General features: G+C 38.3%; 2 protein-coding genes across 8 annotated transcripts in view; one reads left to right on the top strand and one right to left on the bottom strand.

The window, feature by feature from the left end:
* LOC136881304 (uncharacterized) overlaps window positions 1–20,465 on the bottom strand; it is a 48,094-nt gene extending 27,629 nt beyond the window's left edge. Inside the window, exons 1-3 of one of the 7 annotated variants that reach the window (XM_067154111.2) lie at window positions 20,421–20,465; window positions 18,911–19,189; window positions 8,610–8,675 (exon numbers count right to left, since the gene is read on the bottom strand). In XM_067154111.2, coding sequence (XP_067010212.2) covers window positions 8,610–8,675; window positions 18,911–19,147 — 303 coding nt within the window. In that variant the 5' untranslated portion in view covers window positions 19,148–19,189; window positions 20,421–20,465. Of the gene's footprint in view, window positions 1–8,609; window positions 8,676–18,910; window positions 19,190–19,473 lie in introns of all 7 variants that reach the window. The other 6 variants (XM_067154107.2, XM_067154108.2, XM_067154110.2 and 3 more) reach the window with 6 other exon arrangements.
* A 135-nt stretch (window positions 20,466–20,600) lies between these two features.
* Window positions 20,601–22,874, top strand: part of LOC136880881 (HMG box-containing protein 1) — a 70,060-nt gene continuing 67,786 nt past the window's right edge. The window contains exon 1 of the mRNA XM_067153415.2: window positions 20,601–20,680. The gene's annotated coding sequence lies outside the window, so the exon portion shown is untranslated. The remainder of the gene's footprint in view (window positions 20,681–22,874) is intronic.

Raw genomic sequence — 22,874 nt, forward strand, 5'->3', positions numbered from 1 at the left:
AAACGAAAGACTCCCTAGGTCTCGAATACTCTAATACCGTAGGGGTCAGAAAAGAACAAGAGTTGACCAAGGGAGGTCGGACAGGATAGACGAAAGTGAGGAGCCTGGCACAAGTAAGTGGAAGCAATGCCAGGACTCAGCTAAGGGCCCCGTGGTTGCCAATCCACACTCCCAAGTTGAAAGCCCCTTGGGCCCCTTTTAGTCGCCTCTTACAACAGGCAGGGGATACCGCAGGTGTATTCTACATGTGCGTCCCGCACCCGCAGGGGGTAGTGTCTTTGGTCCACGAGAGGTATTTTATTTCCCTCAAGTCCGCCGGCAAGCCGGTTAGGATCTCCCTATCCGCCACCAGGGACGCGCCACATGGGAGTATCACCTCTCCCCCGACTACGCCAGCGTAGTAGGTTCGTGTCTTTTGTATTTCCTCTCTGTCCCTAGTCTCTTACCAACTGTATTCATCTTTATCTCTTTGTCTCTTCCTTTTACCTTGTATTCAGCTTTCTTCTTATGTTACACTTCCCAGTCAACCACAAGGTCAATAAGAGAGGCAGGGGAAAATTAGTAAAAAGCAATTAAGATCAATGAAAAATAGTAAATAAAAATGTAAACAGCCTACAGGATGGTTTTAAAGCAATTGTTGAGGAGTGTGCAACATGTATCTAACTTTAAAAGTGTAAGGAATCATTATATTGTAATAGAGAAGTAAAGAGATTAAGGGGGGAGGGGGAGATTAGACAAAAATAAGAGCTTTTTTTTTTCTTTTTGGCTATTTGTTTTAAGTCGCACCGACACGGATAAGTCTTATGGCGACGATAGGATAGGAAAGGCCTAGAAGTGGGAAGGAAGCGGCCATGGCCTTAATTAAGGTACAGCCCCAGCATTTGCCTGGTGTGAAAACGGGAAACCATGGAAAACCATCTTCACGGCTGCCGACAGTGGGATTCGAACCCACTATCTCCCAATTACTGCAGCTATCGAGCTTGGTAAATACGAGTTAGAAATGGTTGTGGGGGTACGGAGAAATTGAAAGAACTTGCCAGAAAATTGAATCAAGCAAAAAAAAGTTAGATACGGATAACATGACGGCAAACGTAATTGGCAGCCATATGAACTTTAGGGAGCAATGGAAGGATATGTAAAGATACTTTAAAGCAGAAACAGGTTTCAGGAATCATTAACGAATCTCTATTAGTCCTACTTTTACAATATTCCTTTCTATCACGTTTATTTTTAACTACGACAAAACCAGCTTCGTGATTACTTAAACTCTCTATCACTTCAGTTGCTCCATAGAGCTCATCTGGTTTTATCATCACCACGTCTAGAATATTGTTCCCTCAGGCTGGTTCCGTCACTTCCCGATTCATCTGTCTTTCTGTCATTCGCATTCCTTTTCCAGTGAACATTTGGTACATTGGAATCACCTGCTACGATAACGTTCCTGTGTCATTCCTCGCATAACTTATTATCTTATCAAATTCTGTGCCAGTGCCAACCTTGCAAGGTCTCTACACACCAAAACATCAAGTTGCCGGTTATCTTTAGAGATAAGTCTTGCACCTAAAATTTCATGTATCTCATCCTTAACATTTTTGTAGCTTACAAATTCTTCTTTCACCAGTATGAATACTCCCCTCCCCCCACCACCACCACCACCACCACCTATGTTCCTAACCAGTCTCTATGATACATCCTAGGTAGGGCCCCATCCTCACAGATGTGCAGGTCACCTATATGGAGTCAACTATAAAGACAGCATCAGGCCACTCCAAAGGCCACACATTATTATTTATTTTTATTATTAAGGGCCTTTTTTTTTTTTCTTTTTTTGGTGAAATAAATCAGTTGATTTCGGTGTTAAAACTGACACTATTTTGGTAGGTATTACGTGAAATAAATTGTCATACTGATCGATGTTTCTTGCAAAATCTTCCTTATAGTATTGGGTAGATCTAACTAATTTTGTGATAAGGGGTTTTAAAGTGAACTCTTATAATGTGCCCTTGTTATTAAATATTAGAACAACCAAATGTACAAATTGTTTTAGAAATATGATGATGATGATGATGATGATGATGATGATGATGATGATGATGATGATGATGATGATGATGATGATGATGATGATTGTTGTTTAGAGGGGCCTAACATCTAGGTCATCGGCCCCTATGGTACGAAATGAGACGAAATGGAATTACAATTTAAAAGTACAAAATTCATCCACTGACCCGAATTCAAAACATGATGATGAGGAATGAATTGATGAATATGTATTTAAAACAATCAGTGGATAAGATGCGCAATGCCTAACATTCCCAGAAACAATATTACTGAACAAGGGACTGCTTCCAAAACCCAATCTTGAATCGATAATGCTTGTGTGAATGGGTCAATATCTACGTCAACGATCCCGCATAATGGCACTTATCGCTAGTAAAGGAGAACCATGATATTTCTCAAGCTGTGGTACTAATCAAAGGTAGCGTAAACTCACAGTGTTCCAAATATTAAGGTACTACTGACAAGTATTGTACGTCGTAAAGGTAACGCATACCTATGGTGTTTCTCACACAATGGCGCCACTCATAGCCAACGCAAACCGATGAGGTTCTATTTTGCTATTTGCTTTACGTCACACCAACACAGATAGGTCTTATGGCGACAATGGGACAGGAAAGACCTAGGAATGGGAAGGAAGCGACCGTGGCCTTAATTAAGGTACAGCCCCAGCATTTGCCTGGTGTGAAAATGGGAAACCACGGAAAACCATCTTCAGGGCTACCAACAGTGGGGTTCGAACCCACTATATCCCAGATGCGAGCTCACAGCTGCGCGGCCCTAACCGCACAGCCAACTCGCCCGGTCCGATGAGGTTCCTCACCTCGGTGTACTAATCACGGGCCCCGGCATTCCCGTCCCGTGGTGTTCCTCACATGGTGGGTAGTAATCACTGGCAACGCAGACCCACGGTGTCGCCCATATAGTGGTACAACTCACAGACAACCCCCAGACCCGTGGTGTTGCTCACGTGGGTACGGACTCGCAGGTACTGGAAACCCACACTGAACCCCGCTTGAGTGCTACGAATCACAAAACTATTCAGTACCTAACAGAGTGGTACTACTCGCAAGTAAAGGCGATCCATGGTGTTACCCGCGTGATGGAACGAATCAAAAGTAGTTTCATGGTTCTAATTCAATTATCCCTTGGTCGCCCCTTTTAGTCACCTCTCACGACAGGCAGGGGATACCGTGGGTGTATTATTCGTCTGCCTCCCCCACCCACAGGGGGTGTGTGTTTGGTCCGCGAGAGGTATTTTATTTCGCTCAAGTCCGCCGGCAAGCCGGTTAGGACCCCCCTATCCGATACCTGGGACGCGCCACGTGGGAGTATCACTTCTCCCCCTGCTACGCCTGCGTAGCAGGTTCGTGGATTTTAGAAATAAATGAATACATCACTGATACCTCACAATGAAGTGAGGTGATCTGCACTGTAATATGAATTTATATATTGCCTACATTTTTTTACACATTAAATCACTTGTCTTCAAAGTACAAACTAAACATGGTTTCAACATTATCCAGATGCAGAGTTTTGCAACGGTCAGAAAGTATCTTTGTGTAAGTAGAGAAGCCCCTCTCTCTCTTTTTTTTTTTTTTTTGCACCGACACAGATAGGTCTTATGGCGACGATGGGATGGGAAAGGCCTAGGGATTGGAAGGAATCGGCCGTGGCCTTAATTAAGGTACAGCCCCAGCATTTGCCTGGTGTGAAAATGGGAAACCACGGAAAACCATCTTCAGGAGAAGCCCCTCTTGCTGTTGACATTAGATGTCAGAAACCATAATGCTCACGAACACTTGGATGCAAATTCACTGTGGTCTTCTATCAAACCTCCTGAAACTTCGCTAACAATTTCTTCTTTCTTCTTCCTTAAAATTCAACATCTTCAGAAAGCCTACCCAAACATCTTCCACTATTCATCAAGTTTCCTATCATCCACAAATCCATAAAAGAGCTGCTTATAATAGTATGGTTCATCGAGCCTATACGGTCCCAATGTCAGAATGTGATCTTAAAAAAGAATTGAACAATATCCGTATGATCGCAAAACTCAATGGTTACAATAGTTCTTTCATTGAAAGTATTATCAATAAATACAAACATCGTCCTTTAACCACTCTGAAAAAAGAAAAACCAAAAATTTCTTCATTTTCTACCTTCACGTTCAATAAAGATATTTACAAGGTCACTAACGTTTTTAAAAAACATGATGTTAAAATCTCCTTCAAAACCAACAATAATAACGCTAATGTCTTACACAACTCATCATCTATTAATAGAACTGACCCTTTTTCAAAATCTGGTGTATATAGGTTCAAATGCAACAGCTGCAATTCTTCTTATATCGGACAAACAGGAAGAAACTTTAAAATACGATACCTTGAACATGTCAATGCCCAAAAACACAATAAATTTTCTGCAGTTGGTCAGCACATGAATGATTGTAATCATAAATTTACTGACATTAAACAAGATATGACAATTCTCAAAATTATGAATAAAGGACCCCTCCTTAACATAACAGAGAATTGCTTTATAAATTTAGACCAATATTTCAATCCCAATTTTAATCTCAATGACATTTCCGAAAAATCAAACATTCTTTTTGACCTGCTAATTCAACTTTTCAGACAATCAAAATCTAATATTAAAGGTCCGATTGTTCATTCTATTTTTAGCACTTTTCTTAATCATTCTTCCATATTCCCACATCCCTCAGCCCCACCTTAAAAAAAAATCTCAGACCTTTATTTTCCTTCCTTCACCTCAAAAAAAAAAAAAAATTCTCAGACCTTTATTTTCCTTCCTTCACCTCAAAAAAAAAAATCCTTTGATCCTTACCTACCTTCGTTTCTCTCTTCAGCTAAATAAATAAAAAAATCCTTTGATCCTTACCTACCTTCGTTTCTCTCTTCAGATAAAAAAATAAATAAAAAAATTCCGTTGATCCTTACCTACCTCCGTTTCACTCTTCAGCTAAAAAAAAAAAAAAACTCAGACCTTTATTTTCCTTCCTTCACCTCAAAAAAAAAAAATTTCCTTTGATCCTTACCTACCTCCGTTTCTCTCTTCAGCTAAAAAATAAAATATAAAAAATAATAAAAAATAAAAAAAATAAAAAAAATAAAAATTATATATTCTTCTCCTGCCTTCATTTTTCTTCCCTCACCTCCTCAAAATTTCCTTTGATCCTTTCCTACCTCCGTTTCTCTCTTCAGCTCATCACATCACGCTTGAGTTTTCCTTTTGACATATTTAAAAAAAAAATCTTACTGTCTTTTATTCAGAATCAAATTTATGGTCCGCATTGAACTGCGAATTTATTTCCACCTTTATTTAACTCCATATATGTTGCTCCACCTCGTGAAACATCCATCGTCCTTCAAGATTCCAGAAGCAGAAGAGCTTTCTCCTAGCATCATACTTCGCATCGTCTATTAATTCTGGTTTATGAACATCTTGAGAAGACTATGTTACGATTCTTTATTTTCAATCGATCTCTGAATGAACAACATTATCGCTTAAGAACCAAGTTTTTTCGATTTCCATTTCCACAATTTATACAACGCACGGGACTTTTTTAAGGATCTCTATTTTTTAACATAATATAACGCTTCTCTGGTTTCCTAAGCCTCCACACGCAACTATTGCCATGTTAAAAAAAAACTGAAGAGCCTTCCAACATCCATGTATTTTGACGTCTATCAATACCTTATAAAACACGACGTAAATTTCTTCGATTATACAACAGCTAAGAAGAAGCCAGCATTCAACCTACTATTCTTCTTTATTGCATCATTTAGTGCACAGTGGTCTTTTATAATATACGGCGCACCGAACTTTACATAAATTCCGCTCAGTGCTTCGTCAATTTCGATGAGTTATTATTTTTCATATATCTCTACTCAACTTCCCACTTGGTATGTACCTTTAAAGAGACTGTACTTGTGTTTACATTGTTTATGTTTTCTTCGATCTTTGACTTACTTCAGGCTGATGATGACCTATTACTAGGTCGAAACTAGTCCCTATGTAATTTTCATTTTGTATTGAAAAGGTGGACCAATAATAATATATTATTTTACTCTCCTCAACCAGACGTGCTTTCACTACGTTTTTCAAAGCTATATAGCCCTGGAAGATGTTCATGGATATGCTGGTACTCTCCGGTCCAGGATGAGTAGCTCAGACAGTTAAGGCGCTGGCTTTCTGAGCCGAAGTTGGCAGATTCGATCCTGGCTCAGTCCGGTGGTATTTGAAGGTGCTCAAATATGTCAGCCCTATGTCACTAGTTTTACGGCACGTAAAAGAACTACTGTACGACAACGTTCCAGCATCTCGACATCTCCAAAAACCGTAACAGTAGAAAGAGGGACGTAAAAATAGTAACATTATTACTACTCAACCAGGTGATTTTTTCAAAAGGCCTACTAATACAGTCATATTTTACAATAAAGACAGTATTATTTATCTTTCCTTTTATATACATCTGCTTCCTCATGCCAGGACCAGGCGATTTATTTTCAAAAGGCCTACTAATACAGTCATATTTTACAATAAAGACAGTATTATTTATCTTTCCTTTTATATACATCTGCTTCCTCATGCCAGGACTATCTAATTTCTCAAGAGGAATGTTAGCTTGCATGAATGAATGAATGAATGAATGAATGAATGAATGAATGAAATGAATGTGGCTATTACAAATTGCTGTCTATCACTCTACAACTTCTTTGCAATGTGTCGAGTACCGCCGATTGTTATTTGCCACTCAGAATTATGTTCGTGTTTCTGATTCCCTGTAGTGTTCATCACATGTGTTGCATCCCTCATCCCTCGAAAAAATTGTTGTGACTTTAATTTTTGGCATTTTTATACTTAAATGCAACATTTGCCCATAAAAGGTTCATAAGCAGCGAACTCTCACTGCCATAGAGTATAATGTACACTCTGTATCTACAAGCGGTCTTCTTATGACCACAACGCCATTTTCTGCAATCGATAACAGATATCAATTTTTATTGATTGCCTTAGAGATCGTGGAACTGAATACACATTTCCGATACACAGCACGCATCACTTTGTGAGCATTTGTGTACAGAATATATAGTGCTATCAAGCAAATGAGAAGGAAACTACAGGGTCTTTATTTATGTTTGGAAGGGACTTTCTTGCTCGACCTTGGCCGCCAGTGACGGTTCAGTTGCCGGCTACCGCGCATGCGTATGTATGGCAGAATATGGTGCTCAAAATCAATGTCATGCATTTTACTCACCATGCTTACAGTTTATGCTCAAAAATCATTATCATGCATGTATCATGCATTTTACTCACCATTTTTACAGTTTATGCTGAAAATGTTCCCCACGCCCTGCCAAAATAATCGGCATCTCCTAATGAAGTTTTTTGTTACTCTACCAAGTTCTTCAGCACTGATGGATGCAATTGCAACTCGTATATTGTCTTTAAGTTCATCTAGTGTGTGAGGGTTGTTCCCGTAAACTACATTTTTTAACATTCCCCACAAATAAAAATCACATGTCGTTAAATCTGGGCTATGAGGGGGCCACAGACTTTTATGATCCTCGTACCAAACACACTTCAGTAAGGAGATAACGACCTTTATGTCTATTTTTATTGTTTACTGAACCTGTAGGTTTGAATCTCTTGGCCAGTTGTTTTACTGTCCAATTGACAGGAATGGGTCTCCCTGGAAATTTTGCTTGAAACATTTGTCTTGTCCTAGCGCACGATTTTCTACACTTAATGTAGGTATTATGCAGATATAATGAATATTTCACGTACATTACAGCACTATACACAATCACAATAAAACACTATACAATACGACATACAGTACGCAGTAGCTTCACTGAACACCCTACTATCTCGGAGTTCAGCTCTTAACAACTGCAGAGTGCCGAAAACTGCGCGCGCTGCGGCCAGTAGCAACCTGTCATCGGCGGCCAAGTTCGAGCGATAAACTCCCTTCCAAGCATAAATAAAGACCCTGTACAAAAGTCACGTTCTCAGAAGCATTTAAACGTTTATTCGAGAGCTTTTCCGATACTATTTCGTATTTTTCGTATCAAGTGGGGTATATTTTGTGATTATTTGGGCAATTCGAGCAATAAATCAGATTTTGTGATATATTTTGAGGGTGCATTTTGCTAAAATATTGTACTTGTAAGTACCTAGGTCATATATGGGCAAGAAAGAAGATATGAAAAAAATTTGTGCGTATCACTATTATAAAAAATACGGGCCCTACTTATTATTATTTGCAGCCTAAATTACTCAAATTTTAACACCTTTGAAAAATGGAATTATGCTAACATTTTGAAGACCTAACAGTAACTAATTCTGTATCCTAAAATATATTTACAGCTTTCTACAGCTCTTTGTGGAAAATTTGTGTTAAAGGCATACAACAATATGTTTAAAAAACATTTTGCTAAATGATATAAAATTATTCACATATCTGTCCTCCAAAATATGTCAATGTTAACATAGCAATCATACGATCTGTACAATCCATACAGTACCTCTAGACTGGAAAGGTGTGGTTCTGTGGTTGTTCCATATGCAGCAGCATGAACATCTGCACCTTCCTGGTAGAGAAAAGGGAAAAAAAAAAATGTACAGTATAAACAGTTGGTTTGACCATAAAAGAGAGAACAACTCTATAATAAAGAAGTACGCCTTGTTGGGGTAAGGACTATGTCAAAGCTCATTGTACAGTACATTTTCTTTACCTACTCTATGTAATGGCAGCAGCACAATACTGTAATATAGAGTGGTCATAAATCTCAAACAAATGCAAAATGATCAAGTTTCGTTTACTACTGCTCTCTGTAAACATCTCATTATATTACTTTAAATTTTGAGTTATTCTGTCTTTTTTTCATTTAACTGAGCAATATCATTACTGAAGCTGTTTACCACTTGTGAGCATGAAACATTTCATATTCAATCATGGTGCACAGCAGTGGTGAGGTGTGACCTTTTAAAATCTGTACACAATCATTACTCATTACGAACCCAAATTTCACATTACCTTTAATGAACTAACACCAGTTTCGATGAGAAGTAATCTACATTTAAAGATAAAGTGATCTACAGCATGAGTGTATGCACGCCGATTAATTTACTTTCTGTTTTAACAATTTGTTTTACGTTACATCGACACTGATAGGTCTTAAGGTGATGATGGGATAGGAAAGGCCTAAGAGTGTGAAGGAAGCAGCCCTGGCCTTAATTAAGGTACAGCCCTAGCATTTGCCCGGTGTGAGAATGGGAAACCACGGAAAACCATCTTCGGGGCTGCCAACAGTGGGATTCTTACCCACTATCTCCCGGATGCAAGCTCATAGCTGTGCACCCCTAACCGCACAGCCACCTCGCCCGGTGATTAAAAATTTAAACAGCAGCACTAAATAAAAATATAATAAACAAAAATAAAACTCTGAGAAAGCACACATTACTTTTATTATCATCATCATTATTATTGACCGAGCAAGTGGCCGCGTGGTTTGGGCCACGTAGCTGTCAGCTTGCATTCGGGAGATAGTGGGTTCAAACCTTGCTGTCAGCAGGCCTGAAGATGGTTTTCTGTGGTTTCCCATCTTCACACCAGGCAAATTCTGGGGCTGTACCTTAACTAAAGCTACGGCCACTTCCTTCCCACTCCTAGCCCATTCCTATCCCATCGTCGCCATAAGACCTATCCGTGGTCAGTGTGACATAAACCAAACAGTAAAAAATATTGTTATTGTTGTTACTACTACTACTACTACTACTACTACTACTACTACTGTCAATGAAACAACAGCCTTAAAATTTAGATTTTCAGGTGTTACTCGTACATAATGTTTTTTACTTCAATTCTGGAACTGAAGATGTCGGTCAATCAATGAAATGGGTAGTGTCACTGGATCAGTTTCCTCTGGGAATACTATGCAACTACAATCTATTAGTTTCATGGTCGGTATTAGCTGCCTCTGTGGATCCGTGGTAGAGTGTCGGCCTCCGGATCCCAAGATAGCGGGTTCAAACCCGGCAGAGGTAGTCGGATTTTTGAAGGGCGGAAAAAAGTCCATTCGACACTCCATGTCGTACGATGTCGGCATGTAAAAGATCTCTGGTGATACATTTGGTATTTACCCGACAAAATTAATTAAATCTCAGCCATAGACGCCCAAGAGAGATCCGGTTTACTCTAGGTCCGCTAGATGGCAGACAGAGAAAACCGGAACGTCGAAATTGACGAGCAGACAGCCAGATGGCGTCAAATCGAAATGTCTGCAAACGGTAGCTGAGGCCATACGATTATTATTATTATTATTATGGTCGGTATTGACAGTTCACGTACTATCTGCGCACTTTTTAGTGATAGATTTACACCCTAGTGCTGAAGCGGTCGACTTCGGTTATCTTCGAGATTCGTATTGGCAACCTTTGAAACACAAACTAAGAAACGCTTTACATCGCTGTGCACCATCTGGCGTACACTTAAAGTACTCGTACTGTTGTTGTTTACACAGCAAAGCCAAACTATAGAATTCATGCTAGGAACACGTTTCGCAACAGGAAATGTTATATAGTATTATATATTGTGTGTGTAACACAGTTGTTTGCTTAAAATTATAAAGGTTTGTAAAATTTATATCGATCGATCATATTATCGATTCAATTCAGATTTCATTTCCATTCAGTTGGCAGTATTAACGGAACCCTTCTTACTTCTCCAACAAGTACAAAAATCTATCACTAAAAAGTGCGCATACTATAGAAGTATGAAGGACGAGTTCTCCACCTAATCAATACTTTATTTTATATAGTGTCAATATTATTTACATAAAAAGACAGTACCAGTTTCGACCTGTAAATAGATCATCTTCAGCTGCTAGAGAACCTACTTAATAGCGACTGTACAGAATAAATACTACTAAAATTAAAATTAAACAAGGATGCCATTAAATAAACATGAATGCCACTATTCTAAAATTACTTAATGTTGAGCTATATACATATGGTACAGTATTTGGGGTTAAGGGGCTATTTTCAAAAATTACATTTACTGAGGTTGGAACCGGATACAGTTCTTAGAGTCTATCAGGAATCACCGACATTCAGGTGTCAAGCCATCCATGATAAATGCCACTATTATGTCCAATGGTTTATGAGATGTTCAAAGTGCATTGTTGTGCCAAAAATATGCGGGGGCGTTGTGTTTCTTAGAACAAGAGGTTCGGCAACCAGTTCATGGACACACAGCTTATACTCAGTCTATATCATTGTTATTATTGTACCATATGTATATATATTAATGTTAAGTATTTTGTAGAATTGTGGCACTCACTAACACATTTTACATCACCGTGCACGTACGGTATATGTAATTTTTGAAAATAGCCTCTTAACCCCAAATACTGTACCATATGTATATATCTTAATATTGAGTAATTTTAGAATAGTGGCATTCATGTTTATTTAATGGCATCCTTGTTTAATTTTAGTAGTATTTATTCTGTACAGTCACTATTAAGTAGGCTCTCTAGCGACTGAAGATGACCTATTTACAGGTCGAAACCGGTACTGTCTTTTTATGTAAATAATATTGACACTATGTAAAATAAAGTATTGATTAGGTGAAGAACTCATCCTTCATACTTGTACTATGTAACTGTTGAAGCATTTCCTGGACTGCTTACTCGTCAAATGATCTCTTCACATGATTATGGGAGTATTTAGAGGTTGCAGTAATGATATAAAGGAGACAGCATATAAGTCACTGGTAAGACACAAATTACAGAATGTTCCAGTATATGCTATATGGGACCTCAACAGGATTCCTTGATTCGAGAAATGGAAAAGATCCAAAGAAAGAAGCATCTGTCAAACTGTAAGTGGCGCTTACAAAGCTTATATGGTGGTGCACAGTAAAGATCAGAAATGGAGATAATTAAATGTGACCAACATGGATGGTTGGAAAGGGGAATGGCAATCAAATTCCAAGCGAGAATCAAGAAGAAAGTCATCAATAACACAGAGGGAATACTGCTTCAGAAATTTTAGGATAAAGGTATACTAATACTCATGCCAGGTGGATGGCTACCTATCAGTGAGGTGACAAAAAATGTTGTGGTTGCAAATGTTATTATGAAGCCTAAGAACTCTCTGCACAGCAATAGCATGGAATTTGAAAAACCACATAAGCAAAATCTGAAAAACAGAAATGTTTCACCTGTGCAAATTGCAATTTACCACAATCTAATAGAGATAAACCTGACTGTCATTTGGAAATGTACCTGGAATTTCAATGGATCATCCTTGCAGGAAGTTTATTTATTCGTATCAGAAGCATACATTTTACATAGCATAATGGTACTTAATGACATACATATCAAATAGTGTCTGTGCAGAATTTTGCCAAATCACGGGCATTAGGTGTCACAGCCATCAAGTCCTCTATTAAGCAACTTAAAGGACATTTACTACAGTTCATGAAACGGGCTGTGGTTTGGTCTTCACCACATTCACATTGTCTGGATGTGACAGGAAAGCCCCACTTTACCATATTGATTCTTGATCTACCAACCCCAGTGCGAAGCCTGTTCAACGATTTCCACGTAGACCAATGTTCCTCGTGTCCTGGAGGAAGATGTTCAGTTGGTAGCATCCAACCAGCAAGTTGAGGATTTCTAGTTCTCCATAATCTCAACCTTGTGTATTGAGCAGATTCGTTTAAATCTTCGGTTGTATTCAGGAAACTGCTCCTAGACCTCAGTCTTCGGTGTGCAGGTTCATATCCATACAATGGGTGTGCACATGAGGCAAGTGCTTTAGTTCTCTCATTCATGGATGCAACTTCTCTTCTTATATCTGGTGGGGCGATTCCAGCCAAATAGTAGATTCTATCTCATGGAGTTGGTCTCAAGCAGCCAGTAATGAGTCGACATGTTTCATTTAGAGAAATGGCAACTTGTTTAGGATGACTTGATCTGCACCAAACAGGGCAAGCACACTCTGCAGCGGAGTAACACAGAGCCAGGACTGTAGTTCTCAACGTCTTTGGATGTGTACCCCAATTGGTTCCAGACAACTTGCGAAGGAAGTTGTTTCTAGCCGACACTTTCTGCTTGATGTTCATGCAGTGTTGTTTGTAGGTGAGAGCACGATCCAATGTTACACCTAGATACTTAGGTGTTGGGCAGTGATCTAGTTGAGTATCTTCCCATACTACCTGCAATTTCCTTGACACCTGTCTGTTCATTAAATGGAAGGCACATACCTGAGTTTTAGATGGATTAGGCTTCAATTGGTTTCCTCTGTAGTAGTAGGATAGTTCAGGAAGAGCCTCTGATAACTTTTCTTCTACAACCTCAAAGCAGTTTGCTTGAGTAGCAATAGCTCGATCATCCGCATATATGAAGCTTCTGGTGCCAACTGGAAGACGTTGGTCATTCGTATAGATATTAAAGAGCATAGGGGCGAGAACACTGCCTTGTGGCAAACCATTTTTTTTGTTTCCTCCATCGACTATTCTGATCCTGAAATTCAACGAAGAACCTACGATTTTGGAGAAGATTGCAAATTACTTCAGTCATCTTGTAATCTTATGTCATGTTGTATAATTTGCGCAACAGTATACGATGATTAACTGTATCATATGCAACAGATAAGTCGATAAAAGCCACCCCTGTGATTTTATGATTTTCCTTGCAGGAAGTGATATTCTCAGATAAAGCAAACTTTCTTTTATGTTAATGGTGAAGAGATGGTGTTATTTGGCTTACGTTAGTTTAATGACACAGCTCCTGGCTAAAATCACTACCTGTCCCAAATGCCTCAACATGCAGAACAGTTGACCAGAAACATAGTTGGTTGAATGATATATCTCCTCATAGATGATAGATATGAGAAGACACATAGATTAGGCTTTAACATCCCTCCACTTAAACTTGCTGCTCTTTGCCCTCTGAGGAATTCTCACGACACACATACAGTCAGAGAAAATAAGAGATTTGTGAGTGTCACCTTCGTGAGTAAATCAACGTAGTCTGTGCACCCCTGGGTCCAGATAATATATAGGACAGAATTCAGAACATACTTAAATGCCCCCAGCACTATGTACTGTATATAATTTTGATGATATTTTCAGCATATTTTGTAAGGGTTGTTTTCACTGACATTAGAGCAAATAAACTGATGGTTAATGAATATTGAATTTTTCACGACCGCATTGCAATCGAAACAGACTCTCAACCTGTTAGGTCGTGTTACGTACATTTAGTACGTGTTGAAGAGATGTTAAGTACCGGTACAGAACAAAAATGGCCAACCAGACACCAGTGCGATCCGAACCCACAACCTGTACTTAACATCTCTTACACGTACTAAATGTACGTAACACGACCTAATAGGTTGAGAGTCTGTTTCGATTACAATGCGGTAGTGAAAAATTCAATATTCATTGACTTGGCCCTCAACGGGCAACTTAAGCGCACTCTACAGTGTGATGGCAGTAGTGCCAGACCTGTAGCTTAGATCCTTTCCAACAGAACAAAGATGGCCTAGGCCACCATAGCTCAATTGGTAGAGCAACCGACGCGAAATCGGGAGGTTGTGGGTTCGGATCCCACTGGTGTCTGGTTGGCCATTTTTGTTCTGTACTTAACATCTCTTCAACACGTACTAAATGTACGTAACACGACCTAATAGGTTGAGAGTCTGTTTTGAAAACTGATGGTTATTTTAATATTGGTTCCAGACTTCATAGTCACTTGCACTAGATAGAACATGCACATGTAAGACTATGAGGAGGATATCAGAAAAATAGAATAATGGCATGAATGAATAATATGTTTAATAACCTTGTTGGAGTTGGGTTTCATGAATAATGTACCATATTCAGGTAAGTGAATCCCCATTATTGCTACTTGCAATGCAATGTAATGTTTAGTGATTCTCGTGCGTAATTATTCACACTGGCAGCAATGATGGGTCTTATTTAGGTCTGTTGTTATTTAGCATTATGGGACCAATTTTACATGATATCACCTACATACATGTGCATTTGGAAGTTCTCTTTGGTTTAGAGTTTATCTTGAATTTAAGAGCTAAACAGTAAATTTTCCTCAACTCACTTTGATCAAAATGTTAACTTGTGGTTTTTCAAAATAATTTGTTCTTCATTTATTTAACCACAAGAAGAAGAAGAATTTTTGAACTTGTGAAGTATTCACTCAAATGTTAAACCTTGAAGAAATACTATATCCTAACATAAATCACATTATGTACAAAGGTGAATCACATAAATCTTACTTCATACAATTTGTAGGAGAGTTATAAGTACTTGTTAGCAAGGTCAGGGACCTACCAGCCTGCCTCTAGAAATAGGGTATACCTTACTTTTATAACCAATTATCATAAACCATATGACACATTCCATACCACTTGTATAAACAGCCACTGCCACCAGCTGAACTGTACAGCATACAATATGGCATCATTCCCAGAATTCAACACACATAAATGTCATTCCAAACTGCGGCATGATAAACAATACTAAGCAAACAAAATATAACTCCATGCAGTGTAAAAGAAAATATTAGCATTGATAAACCCTCAGTTAGTACAAACTAAGTCCCGAGCAACAAAAGAACGCCATGCAGAGGAAAGGTGAGGGAGCTTCCAGCTTTCATGGCTGGGGTGTGGTTCTGCAAGTTCTACCCTCAAACTTATTGCCTAAGCAACTGCAGATATATAAATTCAAATTTGTACAAAAAACGGTGCCAAATTTCCCTTTGAGAAAATCAAATTATCATAACTATGGCTTTCAAGAATGAATCTCAAATTGACAACAATTTATTTTCATCTAACAAACCATTTTTTAGGACACATCTGTACAGAATTCACAGTCGACAAGTGTAGGATTCAGTGCATCAAAACCTACGAAACTACCACAAATGAAATCATTTCTCAAGAGTATGATGAGATGAGGCTTCTTTGAATTCAAAGCTGTAGTTGACAATAACAGCTGTGCTGAGTGCACCACTGCTACCTCGAAGGATATCCCCCTATTAACGCCCTTACAGACGGATAGACTTACATTAATAACACTGGGATATCCTTCATTTATTGCAACTAAGAAGATTGTAATAATAATTAAACTACTGCTGTAATGGTCCACCTTTTCAGTACTATATTATGCATCTTTAAATTACTTTTCTAGACTAGGAACTAGTTTCGGCCTTGGCTGGCCATCATCAGCCTCAATGCAATACTGTACAAACACATCCAATAACTAAAACAAATGTACAAATACACACAAATGACATTAAAAATGTTAAAAATATCTGGACTGAACTATGTGCCCCCCCCAATGGCACTACAGCCCGTGAAGGGCCTTGGCCTACCAAGCGACCGCTGCTCAGCCCGAAGGCCTGTAGATTACGAGGTGTTGTGTGGTCAGCACGACGAATCCTCTCGGCCGTTATTCTTGGCTTTCTAGACCGTGGCCGCCATCTCACTTCAGATAGCTCCTCAATTCTAATCTTGTAGGCTGAGTGGACCTTGAAACAGCCCTCAGGTCCAAAAATCCCTGACCTGGCTAGAAATCGAACCTGGAGCCTCCGGGTAAGAGGCAGGCACACTACCCCTATACCGCGGGGCCGGCCACGAACTATGTGTACAACGTGTAAAATACGACAAAATTAAACCAGGTTCTAAAATTCTTAGATGCATTGCATCACGTTAAAATGTTCCCGTAGTGCTTGTTGTTAAAATATCATGCTGAATGCTGAAAAGTTCCTTTGCTGGACATTGTCAAGGACGGCACATGAAGATATGGTTAAATACATGGCATGGTACAGTAAAACCTTGTTAATTCGAAGTTGTTGGGACTGAAAAATTGGACCTCAAAATTACGTGATTTTGAATTAACCGCCAACTAGTAATTCAGAAGTGTCAACCCTTGCAGCATCACAAAATATTCTAAGGTCTGTTACTACCGAGCTCGATAATTGTAGTCATTTAAGTGTGGCCAGTATCCAGTATTTGGGAGATAGTGGGTTCAAACCACACTGTCGGCAGTCCTGAAGATGATTTTCCGCAGTTTCCCATTTTCACACCAGGCCACGGCCGCTTCCTTCCCACTCCTAGCCCTTTCCTGTCCCATCATCGCCATAAGACCTATCTGTGTCGGTGCGACGTAAAGTCAATAGCAAAAAAAATTACAATTTAGGCTGATTCCAAATTATAGCACAACAATTCACTAAATAACTCAAAATGCAACCCTGAAAAGGTCAGTTTCTTAAGAAAAGCTTCTTCTTCACTTTCATAAAATTCTACATTCATTTTATTCCAAATTAGCAGTGAAGAGGGGTTTCTCTTCTGTCTTGGAGAAAAAAATTGCTCCCATGTCAGATAGTTTTTTCCACCACCAGTGTATGAACTGAGGTTTTCCGACTCATCAGGTACTCCTAGGTAACAGATTAGTAAATGGGCAAAGTTTTTGCCCTGGGACTCTCCACTATTCGAACCCCCCCCCACCGAAAAAAAGACGAATAGTCTTCACGGATCACGGCTGTCTGCGGCTAGGTCATTCCAGCTCTAGAATTTTGAACTGTTAGATCGGCAGCGTAGTACTGTTCGTTAAAAGTATGAAAATGTGTTTTTTTTTCATTTGATTGAGTGTTTCATATGAAAAGATTGCTTTTAATCGCGCCATTCTTACTGACATCATTGTAATGACCTATGTTCATTTCAGTTGGGAAAACTACTAAGGCAGCCTTTCTGAGGCTGTAAAAAGGCAGGTGGAGAGCGTCTGCCATTATAAAAAAAACTCCCCAACCTGATTGTGACTGATGGTAGGCAAGCTGGCCTACCATTACAATGAACATTCCCTAACCCAGTCTTCACATGAGAAAAGACGTTTGGTGACTTCCCCATCGCGTTTCTAGGGTAACGTTAAGAGCTATGCAATTTAATACAATCTTGCTCACAACGTGTACACTACCTAATCTAGAATTCTGTATACAATGCAGAATTCCGTAGCGAAGCACAGGTACATCAGCTAGTTTCTTATAATATAAACCGCTAATTTATATCAGATATATGTTTATTTTGAATACATTAAACTCTTTAGTGCATATTTTGACACTTTAGTGCATATCTGCATGCATATTTTGTTGTGTTTTACATAAGTGCATAATTATCCGAAGCCTGGTTGTATAAGTTGAAGAAACTAGTATAATTGTTCCACCTAGTCAATACACTCAAATTTATTCACAGTTCAAAATTGTAAAATCATATTAAAACAATACACATTCCATTTTCTCGAAAATTTTTAAAATAATCACACCTCAGCTTTCACAATACCCGTATCTCTAATGCTATGTGCAGAAAACCATGTTCAAGCACTTGAATAAATAAGCTGACACCATCATCTCAACAAATATTGACACCTTATAAAAGTATACAAATTATGATCCTCTTGCCAATATAACTGAAAGTGAAAAGTGATTAGTGTTTATGAACTGTGTGGTGAGAGTTGTGGCAGATACCATTTGCAGATTTGCAAAAAAAAAGATAAAAATCTTTGTATGACTACGCTAAACAAATATAATGCACATTGTGCCATTTCTTTATTATTATTATTATTATTATTATTATTATTATTATTAGAAGAGATTTTCAATAACTTTAACAGTTGACAAGTTATTTGAAGTGAACATCTTAGCCAACTCATCTTTTAAGTCTATATCAACAGTTTAAGCTTACCAGACAACAGGCATATAACTGTATAGCGGAACAATAAACACTACTTTTTCTGTCAACATACATCATCACTGCCAATGTCTGATCCCGGAACTGACGAGAAGTCGCTGCTCGTATCTACAGCATCTGAAATGGGCTCATAGCCCTCATCAACTGCAACAGCCATTTGTACGGCACCATCGTCGTCATCATAATCATCTTCATCTTCAGAATCTGCTACTGCAGGCATATACAATGTATTCTGAGTGGTTAAGTTCTCCACGCCTGGATCTGCTGGAGGTTCAGGAGACCAAGATACCATTGTAACTGACAGCCGTTTTGAACAGAATTGTTAAAGGCTAATCTATAAACAAAGTAAGAATGATGAACATCAGTACTGTGGCACACAAAAACCTGAAAAATATTACTCATTAGACCCTACAAATGAATATATTAAGACCAAATAACTTCGGTGGTAGCAGTGGCAACTTATTTTAAGGGACAAAATTATGGGATTTTCATCATCTCTTAACATCAGTTGTAGAAGGAAGCAGAATAATGACCACAAGGCCCTCTAGATGGCAATGCCAGTGCTTTCACATACTTGTGCTATAGGCACCTCACTTTCATCTCTCCTATCCATTATACCTTGTCCAAATCCTATTCTCTTCAGACTTGGAAGGTATTAGACACTCATTCTCTTTGGTATTAGATTCATCATGCATAGAAATGCAATCATTATCATACTTTTCATGCTGTTCGGCTTTCTTTCTTCATTCTTCAAATGGTTAGATTTTTTTTTCTTTGTCCTACAATTAAGAATGGGATGATGTCTTACTTCTCCCGAAAACAATAATCGACACCATCACCAAGTGGAAGAACTTGGGGGAGTACCAGCCCACTGAAGAATGAGGGAATCGTCATAAAACAGAAAAAGAATGTCGCCCAGACCTCGTAAATCTAATACCATAGGGATCAGAAGAAAATATGAGCTGATGAAGGCCCCGGACAGAAAGATTAGAGAGGTGCACGTACTAGTGAGCGATGCCAAACACAGCTATGAAGACTAAACATACAATACCATTTTTTAAAATTAAAATATAAGCATTAACTTAAGATTAATCTGTGAAACAATGATACGAGCAAATAGCTAAACAAGACAAATCGTCAAGATAAAGCACATCGCAAATCACGGTGGAACACAAATCGGTTTTCGAGGTTATGTTTTAATCACTTAACAGTAAATATTGTGATTCAAACGTATATATGGAAGATCATTATCCTCTCGGAAATACATAGTTTCTTACTCTAGATTTTTCTGACAGATAGTTAAAGGAGTGTCCTGACACAATGCTTATCAACGTTACGAACACATAACAATCATAACCCGCAAAAGATAATCTGTCATCTGACAGTAAACAGTTTTCTCGACTCTATATATAATATAAATGTGGTTTCCTCCCCAGGTTATTATCTTTTCCGTGCGCAAATGGATTAATTTCTGTAAATGATCGCCCAACCTGCCTCACAATCCACTTCCTTTCGATCAAATCAAAGAGGAGGGTGGATCAAATGCGGATAAGCGGATAATTTACCAAGGTTGAAATCAGATCAGATGCAAAGAGAATGGGTCAGATCCCAGATGCGCAACGAACTTCTAAGAATCCATCGAGATTATAACTCACGTTCTGCACAACAGCTTCAAGATTTACTTTTCTTTGCCTTGAAAGCCTGAGGGAATAAGAAAAATAGAAAACAAACAAAAATGGAAACAACAACAAAAGAGATTCAGTGAACCCTTGTCTGCACCTAGTTTATTTTGTGGTGTTCACCAGTAACAACAACAACAACACAGGTTAGTTGACCGTGTTATTTACAATCGTAAAATCTGGTCTGTGTTTTATTCATTTTCAAGGAAATATGTATCAATAATGTGATCCTTCTTTTGTGACCAACGAAAGGGTGAGTCATTTCAGTAGAGTTAGAATCGTCAGCCCTTATCTTTTGTTTATGTGTAATCAAATTGTTTGGAGTACGCAAATAAAATACTAATTATACTATATTTTTATATTTATATTCGTTGTTTGCTTCTCTTCTCAAAATGACCCAATTGTTCAGTAACAAACTGGTTTTTGTAAAAGGGCCTAGGTGGAAGTGGTTTGGTTTTGTTAAATTTATCATCATTTCGTCACATTTAAAAATATATATATGCAGCATGTAATTTCCCAGTATGAAACAAGTTACAAAGCTCTCTGTTTCCAAAACAGTGTGTGCTTGCCTAACCATAAGGTGAGTGAGTAATCTGCAATAGTTTTAATCTGTTTGTCATTATTATTATTATTTTCTTACCATTCCCTGCCAAAAAATATATAAAAAATAGAGAAGTTAATATTGTATTGACAACTTACTTTTTTATTTTTAATGTATTTGACATTATAGTGTTTTTGCAGGAATTGGTTTTAAGAATTATTATTGGACTTCACACTATATTTTTAATTTGCTCTGTGAAAGTGATTCTTTTTGATTTTCACCAAATGCACTGTATTTTGTACATTTTTTTTTTTTTCTGTTTGCTACCATTTTCCTCAGTGCCATTTAATCTGTAAGCAGTGGTAAGCAGTGACCGGTTTTACTACCCCCTGTTGCAGGAATGGTTAAGATTTCATTTTGAAATCATACTGTTTTCAGAGGAAATCAAGATCATATTTGTAACTTGGAAGAAAACTAAGAATAATTAAAGAAATCTTAACGAATAAAATGTAGATCTCTTGTGGTGAGAAAGGGATTTAGTGGCAACATTATAACAGCACGTTGCAAGGCAGAACATCAACCTCTTTTTATATTAAGCCATTGAAGAACAAACCGAATTATTTCACTATACATCCAGTTGTGAACTGAAATAAATGTCAAACATCCCACATAAAAAGAGGCTGCCTGGCCGAAGCAGGAAGTCGAAAAATTTCAGAAATGAGATTTCCACTTCCAGAGGTGCACATGGCCCTGAGGTTCACTCAGCCTACAACAAAAATGAGTACCAGGTTAATTCTTGAAGGGAAAGACGGCCAGGCTGACTACTGTACCCCATCAAGTGCCGAGGTTATGGATAGTTGAAGACTTTACTTTCCACCCCTCCAAGGACCTTCATGGCCTGTACGGAGATGACTTTCCTTTATCCCATATAAAAACATGCCAACTCCTTTGATTTAAGTGGTAAAATCCCAATTTTTAATGAAACATTTATTGCAGCCGAATGGCCATTATGAATAAAGAATTACACACGTTATTACAATTCCAACATATCACAGAATAATACAGTATTAAATTACACAGTCTAACACTCATCAGAACAGAATTTATTCCAGGATTCACACCGGATTTTGCAGTACATTGTATGGTATCGTTCACAAAAATTTCCACAACAATCACATACATTGTCCAGCCCTTGTTCATGGAACCGTTTTATTTCACACAGTTTATAATGGAAAACATGGACGGCAAACCTAGTAACTATAGGCGAGGCCTATGTTTTAAGTCGTACCCTTTGTGCATCCAGTCTTTATAAACCATTGCATCAGTGGCATAAAAGTGTCTCCATACCGGATATTCTTTTTTAATCGTAGTTCTTGCAATAGTTGTTCGTATCCTGGAGTGGGCCGTAGAGGCATTTGGAGATAAAGTTCCTCTATGTAGAATAGTTCCCGTGTCAATTCGTAAATCAGTCGTGAAAGAGTGTACTTTGAAACACACAAGACCTCCGTCAAGGAAGTCGCTTTAACTTTTTCTAATAGCGCTAAATGTTTCTTCTTTAGATATGGCCAGACAATCTCCAGGCTGTATTTAGATATGTAGTATTCTTATAGTGTTCAAAAATTTAACACTTTTCCTCATATCAATAGTTGGAGGGAACTGATATCAGGTGGGCATTGGTAGGACAGATGGAATAAGCAGATGGTGTTCTTTAAATTTGACGTTTTCTAAGGCGTGCCATTTTATTAGTTCCACGTAGGAATGCTGAATGTTCAACGAAATTGAGCACATTTACGAGGACA

The sequence above is a fragment of the Anabrus simplex genome, chromosome 9 (genome assembly GCF_040414725.1).
Source record: "Anabrus simplex isolate iqAnaSimp1 chromosome 9, ASM4041472v1, whole genome shotgun sequence".
In the NCBI taxonomy this organism is placed as follows: Eukaryota; Metazoa; Arthropoda; class Insecta; order Orthoptera; family Tettigoniidae; genus Anabrus; species Anabrus simplex.